The sequence below is a fragment of the Drosophila innubila genome, assembly GCF_004354385.1.
Source record: "Drosophila innubila isolate TH190305 chromosome 2L unlocalized genomic scaffold, UK_Dinn_1.0 4_B_2L, whole genome shotgun sequence".
In the NCBI taxonomy this organism is placed as follows: Eukaryota; Metazoa; Arthropoda; class Insecta; order Diptera; family Drosophilidae; genus Drosophila; species Drosophila innubila.
This window is the reverse complement of record NW_022995372.1, coordinates 19,359,197-19,374,408: the sequence shown is the minus strand read 5'-3', so window position 1 is coordinate 19,374,408 and position 15,212 is coordinate 19,359,197. Positions and strand designations below refer to the sequence as shown.

At 36.3% G+C, this 15,212-nt stretch overlaps 1 protein-coding gene and 1 long non-coding RNA gene across 2 annotated transcripts; one reads left to right on the top strand and one right to left on the bottom strand.

Annotated features, from left to right (window-relative positions):
- Positions 1-98: 98 nt before the first annotated feature.
- On the bottom strand, positions 99-3,765 carry LOC117779664. The gene is made up of 2 exons (XR_004617027.1): positions 3,574-3,765; positions 99-601 (listed from the first exon to the last, which is right to left on the bottom strand). It is a non-coding gene; the product is annotated as an uncharacterized LOC117779664 (long non-coding RNA).
- A 7,203-nt stretch (positions 3,766-10,968) lies between these two features.
- Positions 10,969-15,131, top strand: LOC117779661 (UDP-glucuronosyltransferase 2B18). The gene is made up of 4 exons (XM_034615927.1): positions 10,969-11,127; positions 13,338-13,590; positions 13,651-14,097; positions 14,155-15,131. Exons 2-4 carry the CDS (start codon positions 13,338-13,340, stop codon positions 15,042-15,044), a joined length of 1,590 nt encoding a protein of 529 aa, XP_034471818.1. The 5' UTR covers positions 10,969-11,127; the 3' UTR covers positions 15,045-15,131.
- The last annotated feature ends 81 nt before the right edge of the window (positions 15,132-15,212 follow it).

Below are 15,212 nucleotides of genomic sequence, written 5' to 3'. Positions count from 1 at the left end.
AGTTATACAGATTACAAGTACAGTGAAGATCGCTGTGCGTGGAAGCAACGAGTTGCCTTTGCGAGTTGTTGATTCGTTTTTCCTTGTTTTACTTTTTCGTCGTTTTTAATAATTCTGCGTGTTAATTGATTTTTCATGGGGCCACGCATCCGTCCTCGTATGTGTGTATGTGTATGGGTGTGTGTGAGTGTGTGTGCTCATAAAAATAGCAACAACTGAGACACAGCATCACGTCCTGGTCTATGGCTACATAGACAGATGCTGCATGTCATTTCGTTGACAGAACTCATGCGTTTGCACTAGGGGGCCAGTAGCCGTAGACAGTCAGACAGACCGACAGACAGACAGACCGACAGACAGACAGACCGACAGACAGTCAGCCACACTTATAGACAGTCGGACAGAGGAGCAGACAGACTGCCTTTGAAGCTCCTGGTGTTGCTGTCTATATAAGATCTGCTCTCGTTGCCTTTCAATATCGCAATCTTTTGCTTGATTACGTTTCAATTTGACTTTGCCGCATCTTTCACACTTTGAAACACTTTATTTCTGTATTTTTCTTTCGATGATTTTCCAATTTTTGTTTATCTTTCTCTGCGCACTGTAAGAAAACCAACATTTGTATTATTATTTTGAACAACAAAAAGCTTATTTATTGTTATGATTTATTTAAAATTTTATGACACTCGTGGGGCTCATTTAGTTTTTGAAGCCACTTAATCAGATTTTTATTATCACTTTTAAATGCACAATTTAATAATTTAATAAGAAAGCTTTTAATAGAGTTCCACTGTAAGTTGTTTTATGCGTTTATGAGAGAAGAAAATTTTTTTTGATTTTATCAGCTAATTTTGATATTTAAAAACTATTAAATGCTTGACGCTGTTGCTGTTCTAGTTTCACAGTATCAATTGATTTTAATGAATTTGAGATTTGAGCATCTGTGTGATAGCTCTTATAATTATTTGTATTTCTTCTTGTACTTTTTTAAAAAAAAAATCAAACTTTTTATGTTTTTCGTAAACATTTTTTTTAAATTTGAGTAAGAAAAACGGCGTTGGTTCAAGTATTTGCTTGGCACATCCCGAAAGCAATTTGTAGCTATGCCATTAACATGCAGAGTCCCCTTATAAGCAGACATACAGAAAGACATATATATCATTGATTAGCGTATCTGGATATTTTATGGACACTTAATTGAGTTGCTGCCCCCGCTGTTGCCGCTTCCCCTTTTTGAACTGAGTTGCAACCACTTCAGTTGAAACTGCGCAGCGGCAGCAGCAGCAGCAGCAGCAAAAGCAGCGACGATGGCGCTGAGTAAAATTTATTATATTTTGGGCCAACTGAGAGACGCCCATAAAAAGCAGCTTAAGTGGCATGCCACGCAGCTTAACATTGTACGAGTACGAGTATGTGTTGCAAGTAGATTCATTTTTTGATCAGCCAAATTGCCAAAGTGGAATTTCTAGTTCATGATTTTGCAATGTATTACAATTGCAGTCAAAGTTCAATGCAACCGCTGCCAGGCAAATTAAAAATAAAATACAAAATACAAATCCAAAAAAAAAAAGAAGAAAAAAATGAAAATATCAAAAGGCCAAATAGGGCGCAAAAACACTTTCAAGTTTAGATGCAAATCAACAGCGAGGCGAACACGCAAATCCCTTGGGACGCAAATCCGAATAAAGATCCCCTTTGGGAATGAGATGAGATGCGAGATGAAGAGGAAGCATTTCCCCATTTCCCGTTTTTCCCTATGCCCAAAACGATTTGGCGTCACTTTGGGCCTCTTTCGGCGGCGGCGACGAACGTCAACAACTGTGACTGGAAAATGAATTATTTACGCTCTCGGGCATCTAAAAATACAAACGGGACGACGGCATTATTATGAGGAGTATGCATATGAGTTTGAGGGGAATATGCAGAGAGGGAGAGGGAGAGGGAGAAAGAGTATGCGAATGCAACGCCAGGTTCGACATCCTGAGGGGGTCAATTGCAGTCTACGTCTTCGTCTTCGTCTTCGACTTCATTTTCATCTTCGTCTTTGGCTTGTTAACGCTTCTCTATCTAATTTTGCTTGTTAATTTTTATATGAGCCGCGCGGCAAGTTGTTTGTCATTAGTTTTATAGCCCGTTGGGGCAGTCAAAATACAATTTGAGAAATGCCTGTCCAGACGACAGCGTAGTGCACCCAATAGTGACAATCGTTGCTGGATTTTTATGACAGGCGCGTGTTCTCAACATGCCGCGAGCATTTCCATAAAAATTCATAAGCATAAATGTATCTGTCAGATACATCGGCACATCACCTATATAACCAACATGTGCAGCTGCATATTTGAGAAAGTTCTACAATTTCTAAGATATTTAAGACAGATACAATATATTTTATGGTAATTAAAATTAGTGGCACCCAGACAAAACGCCATCTCATTTGGTAGTCCAATATCCCAATTGATAAGCCAAAATGTTTTGAGCTGCGGCTATTTTAAAGTCTTGGATTTTTGGTAGGCGTTAGATAGTCGCCTGCCCACATCGATTTTCGACACTTTCCTAAATGCTTTTTAAGTTCAAGCTGAGCTGAATTGATTTTAGATTTATGATTGAAAAATGCAAGATGAATATATTTCTCTTTTATGAGTATTCAATTTTGTGGGGGACGTTTGTATAAATCCGGAAATATCTCCATTTGTTGAGGAAGCTTTAGTTAATAGTTATGTTAATGAAACCTCTTAAAGTTGCATTACTCTTTTCATATTTGACATGTAGATCATTTATTTAGCATAATATGTCTTAAATTCCTTATAATATTATTGTGATTTATTTAAGCATTTTTATATGATTTTTTTTTTGTGTAAATTTTCTCAAAGCTTGCTATCTAATTAAAAACTTTTAAAACAGATTTATTGATATTTTGATTAAATTATGCTATTTTATATATTGAAAACATTTTATATGATTTTATTATACTGTTTACATTGTTGTGCACATTTTAATATTGGCTCACATTTTTTCTCATTTTTGTTAAATATATTCTTTATTTTTTTTGTTTACTTTATTCTTTTATAAGTTATTTTAATTTCATTTTTTTGTTTCATATTTCCACACAATATTCTTTGGTTTCTTTTTAAGCACTTTCTTTCTTCACAATTTATTTCCGTTCTCTGGTGTTTTACAAAACATTTTCTTTCGCATTTCACATGTGTGGCAGAAAGATATATATCTTCTGAAAGCCCCTTAGAACAACAAATAGCATCCAAATTCATGGTCAATTTGCACTATAATGTTGTATGTGTGTGTGTGTGTGTATCTTATGCTTAATTCTACACATTCACATGTATTACTCTTGACAACAACAAACGCTTCCATTCAGAATTTCTTTTATCCAGAATTCCCGATAAAAACGACTAAAAAAAGGCCGACCGCACAGAACCGCAATAAGGAAAATAAGTAACTTAAAAATAAATTAAATTTTTGAAATGTGCGGTGGATGGCTCAGCGCGCTTTTCCACTTACTGCACAGGAACACACACACACACACACATACGTGAACTCATACGTAGATTGACTCACATTGAGGGTGCGCAGAGTTTTCCGCGACGATTGCCGCCACCCGCAACAAACCGAATATTCGTTCGATAAGCCAAAAGGCCGCCCAGGCACAACCAAGTGAACAACCGAACAACCGAACAACCGTCCAACTAAACAACCAAACAACCGAACAGCCGAAATATGAAGACAACCAAACAGCCCGACGTTTTCTCACAGACTGACGGCACCGAAAAACCGAACCGAAGTCGAAAAAGAAAATTCCGCACGCAGTGCGCAATGCGCAGTGAGACTGAGACAGAGACCCCGGTCTGTCTGTCTGTCGGTCTGTCTGCTAGTCGATTGGTCGGTCGCCGGGCCATGGCGCACCCGCGAGTCACTTTTACGCGGTTCACTCCGCTCCACACAGCGAACTCAACCGAAGGCGAGCAGTCCAATAAGTATGAATGTATCTAGATACTCTCGCACTGCCAGTGATGAGCCACAAAACACTTTTCCGAAAACTATACTATGTGTGTATTCTTGCAATTTGTGAATCATTATACCTGTTACTTAAATAATTAAAAAATCTCTAATCTCTAAATATTATTGCGTTCTACCATTTCTTATCTGTCAAAAATATTTATGATATCCCAAAAATTTTGATCTTTTACTGGATTTAAAATATGAACAATAGAAGATTGTACGACTATAGTTATACTATGATACTTTTTCATTCACTTACTTTTCTACACAAAGGATAACGATCTTTTACCTTTTTTTTATATGCTAATTCCCTGCGATGTGATAATGCGATCAAAAATATAAAGTGATCTTTGACTCATTTTGATTAGTTAACTCAAACATATAATCTATAAAAGGAACGCATCGAAGATCTCTCTTGATCTTCTTAGTTGGCTTGTAAATTAATAATAGAAGATCAATTGATTTGATTGCTTAAAAAGGAATTGTAACAGCGATCAGCTTGAAAATTAAAAAAAAAATTGATAGAAAATATTCTATATTTTTAGATGAATGCATATCTTAATATATAAGATATCTTAATATCTTTTAACTAAGTTTCTCGCGCATCTCTGTCAAAGATGAGAGCTGAGTAGAGTTTAGCCCCTGTACTTTTGCTCTGTGCAACATCGTCATCATCATTATCTTGATCTTCATCATCAGCTGCTTTTGATGCTGATGTTGTTGCCCATCCTTCCCTTTCCTCCACACCCTTCCTTGGGCAATGCGAAAATGCGCGATTGAGCAATTGTGAGCGCCAAGAGGCTGAGGACTTGAAATTTTTCAATTTGTTTAGCGGTGCCTGCCTCAGTTGTTGCCCCTGCTGCTGACACCGCTGGCTGCCGTTGTTGTTGCTGCTGTTGTTGCTGCTGTTGTTGCATCTGTTGATGATAATGATGATCAACATTGTGGGGCGAGTGCGACGCACACATGTGGATACAATTTGGCTGGGCCATTGCCACATGTTGTTTGCCTTTGCGACGCGTCGCGACGTCAACTCCTTTGCTAGCACTGTGTGAGTGTGTGGAGTGTGTGTGTAGTGTGGGCATATTGAGTGATAAAAATCTAGCGGCTATTTTTCAGCAGCCTATTAAGTTACATAAGTCACACGAAGCGCGCATCGTGTGAATATCCTTTTGGCGTGTTTATGAACCCTTTGACACCAAGCAGACTTACCCAACAGTCTTGCCACAACTCACGGCACATGCATCAAAAAATGCCACTGACATGCCCCATAAATCAGTGGCCGAATGGCGGCTCATTAATAAATTAAATGCAGAAAATCTGAAATACACATAGAAAAGACAGCCTAGAATGGAGTGAAAGATGGGGAAAATAGGACGACACCTTCCCTCTCTCACTCTCTCTCTCTCTCTTTCTCTTTCTATTCATCTCTATGTTTGCAGTCTTTGGTGTCGTTTACACGCCCCCCGCCCTTTTTAAAGGCTCAGCTGTGCAACCCTTAGAGGTCTCCGGTGTGATAACGTGTCAGCAACAACAACAACAACATTGACAACGACAACGACTTTGTGGCACGCACAATTTGAGCTGCAGTTCGTCACAGGAGCAGGAGTGGCAGGCCCAGTTCTAGGCTGCCCCCAGAGGGCGACCACTTGAATATGCATACATATCCAAATGCATATCAATATGTATATAGGTTAGGCCACACAGCTGTGTGCCTCTTGTCTCTTGCCACCGCTTGAGGCATACATATGCAGCATAAAATAAACACATAAAACTGCACTTTTCCTAATTGCTCGAGGGAGACGCCTCCGCCTCCGCCTCCCGCCCAATGCAACACGCAGTATTCGATAAGAAATCGGCGATAAAGCCACATGAATATAGTTAAAGTCAGGGGAGAACTAACAAATGGACACGTGCGTTATCCACTACAAATGTACATATAGTATGTAGTTGCAATTGCAGCAGAGTTGTCGAGCTGCACAATGAGGGTTTCCAGGCTTATCTGTGACTTTGGGCAATGACATTGAATAATGCTCATAAATAAGATAACATTTATTAAGACAAAAACATGTCTGCATCCATTTAAATTTAACCTCAACATTACGCAAGTCAGACAACCCTAGCATACCTCACACACATCTCTAAAGGAAATGGGTAAGTACTTGTACTCAACTAAAGGTATACGCTTAGGGTGCATCCTTTTACGCATCAACAGTTTTCATAGTTGTTTCTTCGAAATTATAAATAGGGGGCGTGTACTCCTGCGTGTTTGCCGTGAATCACTTTTAAGGCGTGGTAACTCTGTAATTTATGTGAAATTGGAACTTGGAATTTATACGCAAATACCATGTAATTTGCTCATTAACAAATTGTTATAGGCTAGGCTTAGAAAACATAGAGCAGGGAAATTGTTCAGAGGTCATTGTCACGCTTAATATTTCCCGCTTGTACTATCTTATCTCGAGCTAAATTGAACACAGAATCATGTCCTTTTTCATTCTGTTGCGGAACCACTTGAGTTTCCCACCCCGTGTAACAATTTTATTGTGAGGGGCGTCTCATGTGTCCCATTATAGCTCAATTTTAAATTGTCTACGAGTATAATTTTATTTTTGACATATTAAATTAATATTGACACATTGACAGCCTGCCGACTTGTTCATCATATTGGCTGACGGCCTGCCAAAACAAACCCTGCTTCTCTCTCTCTCTCTCTCTGGCCTCTAACAACCCATTACAAAACTATCAACATTCTTGTCAAGTCTCTCTCAGCCTCTGTCTGAGTCTAACACAGTCGACCACCCGCTGCTAACTGCGCTCAGTGCTCTGATCCGCCCATGCGGGCCCCGATCAAGATAAAAAGCGTAGGCTGATTAACTAGGAAATACCCTATAAACAAGTAATGTACTCGGAAATATATTAGTATATATAATAACCAAGACTGCAAGCCGCCGGTTCGAACCATAGAGCAAGACTTAGGTTTGGCTCGCGAAACGGTTTATGTACCCCCTGAACCCACGGTTTGCGCTCGAACCTCGGTTCAATATAATGCAGAAAAAAATTTTTATTACTGGAACTTTTTCTTGACTTTTTAAATTTTGAATTAAAAAAAACTATAATTTTCATAACAATCTAAATTTAATTAAAGATTTTAATATTACTTTTCACTATCCGAAGTCTTAAATACTTGAGTAATATTAGAAAATAATAAAATGATTGTAATTTCTTTTTTTCGAACCGAACCTTTTATTAAGGAAAGTAGTTTTGTTCAGGCTCGGGTTCGCTGGGTAAATAATTTCAAGGGTTCGGTTTATAATCTTGTTCACGCTGCTTTAAAACCCGAACCGAACCGGTTCTGCGAGGTTCGGTTTAGAACCGGATTGCAGCCTTGATATTTACAAAAAAAAATGTATATTATAAGAATAGTATAAATAGCTCTCCAAAAACTCCATTCCGTTCCCTCAATATGATATTAAAGATATTGGTTTCCCAAATAATTTCAGTACAGCTCTATAAGTCTACAGATTCAAATAGCTTTACTCCAGTGTTTTCACACATCTCCTGTGTTTAACAATTCCGGTTTCTGCTTTCATCTTTATTATACATTTACACTACCACTCTTTATTAACTTACAGGGTATTCGAAAATATTCGCTTCAAATTCTCGAATTCGTGCGCTAATCATGCGCAACGTTCGATTTTGGTGAAATTTTTAATTGCCGCTTGAAACGCCATGGAACAAAATAGATTCCGTGGAAATCGGCAGTGTCATCCATTTGGACTTGGGCTTGAACTCTGTTGGGGTGTGTGTGTGTGTTTTTGTGCGTGGTGTGCTCCCTCTTTATCTAAAACGCGCCTGGGAAAACGCGAGCTGGCTTAATTGATTGATAGAAAAGTACAAATAGATACAAATGGCATTTGGTCGCAATAACTATCAGACAAAGGTTTTTCCATTTTCAATAGCTCTATCTGTATTTGATTTGCCCAAATTGGTTGATGGGCTTGAAGTGCAAAGTAAACATTAAATTGGCGCAAACTAACAAATTGTTTGCCTTTGTTAGGTGGCCATCATTAAATTTGGGTTGGGCTCAACGGGATGTAATGATGATCACTGTGCGTAGACTCAAATTGAGCATCAATTGATGTCATCTGTTTTGGAAAATTTGTAGTTTACACCTCGTAAAAGATTGAGCCAAATTAATAAATTAGAAATACTTAATGTAAGCTGTCAATAATTTAAATAAAGGTTAAAGTATAAGCAAACAAGTAGTTTGTCGATGGCTGTGATTAATTCTTTAATTTTAAAATATTATGAAAAACGGAAGAAAGGTATAGGAGAATATTTTTTAGGATTGGATGCGATTGCAATTCGTTTGTTTAATAGAGATAAGACATACAGATTTGTTTAAATAACGAAAACATTTTGAGTAAATTAATTTTTATGTTTACCTTTAAAATTCATTTACAACTATACGTCAATCCATCTTATTAAATATACCAAGTAGAGCTTTTTTTTTTGTAATTTTTAACAAAACTTAGCTTCAAAAGGATAATTTAGATGCTGATTATGGTTATGGCATCGTAATGCTTCGGGCGACCATTCTGAATAGAGTAATAAACTGTTTGAGTTTGAAATGAGCTTGACTTGATGCTCACTTTACGCATCGTCGCTGTGGCATCTACAGGCCAATTTATCTTAGCTACAAAGTATCTTTATGCCACCGTTGAAGTGCTGCCTCTGCGTTCTGCAATCATTCTCTCTCTCTCTCTCTGTCTCTCATTCTCATTCTTTCGACTCATTCGACACATTTCGCTACACGCAATTCAATTTCATTGCACCGTGGCCACATTTTGTGCCTTTGCAGCTTGTGAATGAACTCGACGCATGCATCAAAAGTGCCGTTTCTTGGCCAGGCAAAGTCTGGACAACTTCAGGGTAACTTTGGACTGGGCTGGTCCCGACTGTGCTGGGTTGGGCAGTCCATCATCGCCCACACCCTCTGCCTCAGCTCAACTTGCCCCGACTTGCTGCAGTTTCCTTGTGGCTCGCTTCATTGAAGCGTGCCAATTGTCATTGAAATGTTTCGGTTTCTTCAGTAGTGCTTTTTCGGGTTTTGTTTTACATTTCCTCTACATATTTTTTTTGTTATTTGTTTGCATGTTTTATATGCTTTTTTGGTGACATTTATGGCAACCTTTGGCCATGTTTTTGTCGCTTTTATTTGTCTGCAATTTTGTTTATCACATCTTTGTGATTTTTAAGTCTTTCTGTCTGTATTTACTCAAGCTCATATTGATAAGCGCTTAGACCTTTCTCTTATCAGTCGATCACACTAGCGAAAGAATTTTCAGATTGCACAAAAATGTCGCCTGCTAAAACCGGTTAACAAGTCGCAACTTTTTTATATTTGTATTAAAAAACTATATAATTGAATTGACGTTCGTTGTTTGTGCACGACTTTCTTAACTATCATTAAATTGATTCGATTGTTTGGATCAAACGAATTTTATTAGCGATTTCCACTGAAAAGGAAATGCTTGACGTCTTTCTGTTGGAAATTTCCAATTCCGTTAAGTTTAAATACGTCTTCACTAGTATATTTTATGAATGAGGCTTATGAATCTCGGTGAATCTGTCTATAGTCTTAGTTTGTAGTCTCATTCAGAATTTGGACGCCAGTTTGACAGTTTTTTTTCTCACTTCTTGAGATGAATGTTTTGTTTGATATGTAGACCTATTTTGTTTTTATTTTTTTCATATATAAATATGTATATTATGATTATTTATTTTGCAAATGTTATTCTTAGTCACTGGAATAAATAAATGTTATTTCAAATTGTAGCAATATATTTAAATATAAAATGTATATAAACTCTTAATTTATATGTAATTTTTTTGGATTTCTATTATTTCAGAAATACATGCTATTAATTATGCCCATACTAATATAGGCTTTCTAATATTAATTATAGTACTTGTAGTAATTATTATGTAATTATAGACCCGCTGCACTCTGCTTCATCGAATTATTCATAAAATTTTAAATCGCCAAATAAATTGAAAACCGGAATAAGTCGCTTGGGTTTTGTGAAAAAGTTCAATGACATGACAACAAACTGGTTACCAAAACAAAATGTTATTAATCAATTGTGCATATCTGTTCAAATGAACATACTATATGTAGTTAAGTTCAACTGAGTATTGAACTTTTGAATTAAAAATGTACAATAGAATATAGATCCCATCTATAACACGTGCATCAGTCACATGTAAGAAACATATGTGAATCACATCACATTGATCAATTAGATCTGTGTTCGGCTGCAATTATTTTGGCAACATATTATATACAATGATTTCTCGAGTGTGTGCCAATCATTTGCAAAAATAAAAGTAAACAATTCTTACCCGCACATATAATTACAAATTCGACAACGGACGATAAGAAAAGTAATAAAAAAAAATATATATACCTCAGTTATTAATGCTTGCAAAAGTGAGTTGGGGATCAAGTTTTCATTGTCTTATTGCTGATATTGCTGATAATGTCACCTTGCAAAAATGTTAATTTTGTGCCATGCCGTTGCAGCTTGCCAACAATTTATCAATATTATTAAAATAATAAATGGAAAATAAATGAAATTGAAGTCTCAAAATTGTTCAATGTTTTAAAATTCTATATAAATTCATCTTAAAATAACAGAGTATTACACTAATCGACTTTCGATACACAACAATTTCGATTTGCTTGCCAGGGCTGAATTCTGATTCTTGTTGATCGACGAAAACACAAGCAAAAGCAAATACATATTTACACGTATGTATACACTTTATCATTCTATTTGTTGTTGTTGACTTTGCGTCTTAATTTGTCTTTGCTTGCAATCGTTAAAGTCGTTGCAACTGACGTCGACGCCGGCGTCTCAGTCGGATTGTGATTAAGTAGGAAAGTTAAGGTGCTCGCGTTGAGTTTGGAACAGTTAGTGATAACTGAATCTTGCTGCACATCGGACGTGCTTTGCGAACTTAAGAGACTCGGGAATTTAAAAATAAAATTAACTTAATTAAAATAAAGTTCAATTTCGACGCAAAATTTAAAAGGACAGACACAAAGTAAATAAATGAACCTAATGAAATGTAAAAATAACATGAAATTACAAGGAATAACATAAATAAAATATTTAAAGTGGCAAGATAAATATAATAAAATCAAAATACCTGTAGAACTTACTTAGTACATTTTCTTTTCAAGTGCTAATAATATAGAAGATTATAAAATTATGAAAATAAGCACGTTTAGTTTAACAAACTAAAAAATATTTTTAAAATTGTGAACTTTTAGAGTTAAAAACCAAGACTCCAAATTAATTGTTGTGAGAACTCGTCTTTAACCCTTCGTGCTGCTTTTGTCACTAGCGCCAGCTTCCGTCCGCATTGATAGAATACATTTTTCAAATATTAAGTTTTTGTTCAAATTTGCAAAAAGTTATATTAAAATAAAACATTATCGTTTAAATTCAGAGACATTTTATTTTTATAATATACGTTTTATTTATATAATATATATTATTTATATAATATGCATGTATGTCCATTTCTCACAAAAAAATAATCAAATTCTCATTCATTGTATATAAATTGGCCTTTGTTTAAATTTTTGCTTTAAGCTTTAGACATATTTTAAAGTCCAACAAAATAGAATCTTCAGTGATTTGCCAATTAGAAGCAGAAATTAATATTACAGGCAATTATGTTAATAGCTCCAATCTTAATAATCGTAAGAATAATGACCTTGGTACACGCTAAATTGAGCAGGTGCATTGAAGCAAAAACAAATTGAAACAAAATGCATCTATTAAATATAACTGTAAAACGAGAAGTGAAATGTTTGCGTTAGAAAGAAAATACACGCGATATGTAAAGAAAAGTGCAGTGCAATAAAAATAAGTATATATACGTAACATTTATGTATATATGTATAGTATGTACAATGTACATTGTACATGTAGGATACTCAATGCCGAACAGCGTTTATTTAGTTTGTGTTTTTTTTTGTAGAGCGACAGCTAAACATACAGCTGCGAGTTGTAAATTTAAATAATTATATGTGCGACAATACGGAGAAAATACATAAAAGTTGAAGTTTTTGAAGCAAAGAAATTGACACTTTCTGTAAACTAAGCAACTAAAATATTAGGCGTAAATAGTTACGACTTGAATAAGTGCAACAAAGTGGGTATATTTATTCCAAAAGTAAATCAGTTTATTCATCCCAGTAATTAAGATAATCGCAACCAATTAAGGGAAATGTATAACTCGAATGCCGCTAAAAATGCAGTCCAACCCACTTTTTATGTGTAATTCATAAATTAAAAGAATAATTAATTAGTTTATTTATGATGAAATTTTATTTACTTGTTGCATTTCGTTCAAACTCAATCGCTCAAGAATTGCTGTTAGAAAACGAAATCAAGAAATGACATATATATCTGATTTGCTGAACTTTAAATACCCTTAAATTTAAAGAAATATTTGACCAAGAATCGTTCTATATTATGTTCTATGTTCTATAATCTGATTTTGCAATTTAATTTAGGTTATCGCAGCATATAAAAGTTCTATAGTTGAGTGTACTCGTTTATTAAATACTCGGTCAATAGTTTTTAGTTTCGTGTAAGTCTGTTTATTCCAAAAGTTAATGCTGATAACGAACATAAAATAAAAATGTAATATAAAATAATTAATCCACAAATACTATGTAACCTAGTTCCTTTCTAATTTCTAAAGACTCTTTAATCGGTTTGATGGTTGAAGCTGATAACGATTATATAAATAGGATTGTATCTCTCTCGTAATAGGTTTGCTCTACTATGATACAATTTTATTAAGAGAAACTAGATTAAAGAACGATTTTTATGTTGATCATACTACATTGTTGATAGCCTGATGGAGAAGCTTATCTTAAAAGCAGAACTGAATTATTATTATTAATAAGCAACTATTGCAACTTGTCGCTCTCATCGCAATAGTATAAAAGATCGATCCATTACTGCTTTAAATATTTCCTGATATTACTTTACTACCCACAGCTGTGCACAGTTGCACATAACTTATATGTAAAGCCAAAGCAAAGATATGCAGTGCATTTAAAAACAAATAGATAGTAAGGAAGTATATTTGAGCGTGTTGATAATTTAATTCCATCGTTAATTCCATTTGGCTATTTAACTCGTTTATGCAAATACCGAAATAAACTATTGCAAAATAGACAAAGTTTATATAATAATCTGAAACTGATTGCGACACTGACATTTTAATTATAGATGATGTTGCAGTTGACATCTTTAATATGGATCTGTTTACTGGCGATGACTGAACTAGGCAGCAATGCCTCTCGCATTCTGTTTATGGGCCCATTTCCAGCGCCAAGTCATTGGATGTGGCTGGAACACTTTCAGCGAGATCTGCTGCAACGTGGACACCACGTGACCAGCGTCAACAATCATCCGACGAAAACACCGCATGAGAATCTAACTGAGATTATACTTAATCCAACTTTTGATATACCCAAGCACTGTGTGTATGAAACAGCATTGTTTCTATACCATTTATTCATGCATTGTTTTTCTTTGACAGTTCCTAAGAAGAATATCTTCAGCATGCAATTTGCCAGTGATTTTCAGAATCTACAAATGTGGTGGCAAATTGGATTGATGACGACGGAACATGCTTTGCAGGATGCGCAGCTGAAGCGACTGATTGACAGTCAGAATGAACACTTTGATCTGGTTATTTTGGAGCAGTTCTTTCATGAGGCATTCCTCATGTTTGGCAGGAAATTTAATTGCCCTGTAGTGACCATTGGCACTATGGGCTATGCTGACAATATGGATCATGCTATGGGCTTGATAACACCCTGGTCGGTTATACCACATCTGCTGCTGCCACATACGGATCATATGACCTTCTCCCAGCGTGCCTACAACACATACCTGTCCTTATATGATGCTCTAATGAGACGTTGGTATTATTTACCCAAAATGCAGCAACTGGCGGAGACGTATTTTGGAGCAGCTATTAAAGGTTGATATTAAAAGATTTCTTATGGATTTAAATTGCTAACTTATAATACTCTTTCAGGTGCTCTGCCGCATGTCCATGACTTGGAGCGCAACATATCGCTGATGTTGATCAACAGCCATCGCAGTGTAGATCTGCCTCGTCCCAGCATGCCAGGTCTCATCAATGTGGGCGGAGCACATATTCAGCCAGCCAAGAAGTTACCTATGGATATGCAAAACTTTCTGGATAATGCCACACATGGTGTGGTCTATTTCAGCTTGGGTTCCTATATGAAAAGCACAGATATGCCGCCAGAGAAGACGTTGCAAATACTTCAAGCCTTTGGCCAACTCAAGCAGCAGGTGCTCTGGAAATATGAAAATGCATCCATTGGTCAGTTACCTCCCAATGTTATGATCAGCAAGTGGATGCCACAGAATGATATCTTGGCACATCCGAATGTGAAATTATTCATTACACACGGCGGCATTTTTGGCACCCAGGAGGGCATCTACTGGGGAGTTCCGATGCTGTGTATTCCCCTGTATGGAGATCAGCATAGGAATACCATCAAATCAGTGCGTGAGGGTTATGCTCGTTCCTTGGTTTTCTCAAAGTTCACAGTCGATGATCTGGTGCGGAATATCGAGACGTTAATCTATGAGCCACAATACAAAAGAAGTGCTTTGGAGGTGTCACAGCGTTTCCGTGATAATGCCATGCATCCCCTGGAAGAGGCCAGTTTCTGGATCGAATACATCATAAGGCATCGTGGTGCCAGGCATCTCAAATCACAGGGCGCCTTCATTCCTCTCTATGAGTATCTGCTGCTCGATGTGATTGGCTGTGTTCTCCTCGCCCTGTGGTTGACTGTTTGGCTGCCTTGGCGCATGCTGAGAAAGCTTTACAAAAGATGGGCCACAACTGCAGACGTAGTTCAGGCCCAGGAGACCAAGAAACAATTGTAAATAGGCTTCCTTGTTTAAATGTTTTCCTAGTTCTTAAGTGTGTAACAGTCACAACAAATAAAAAGTGATATAATTTTATAAATTCAAGTTATCAAGAGAATATACATTTGTTACAACTGATAAAATATTAACTTTCTTCTGTTCAACAAATATTATTTAAAATAATGT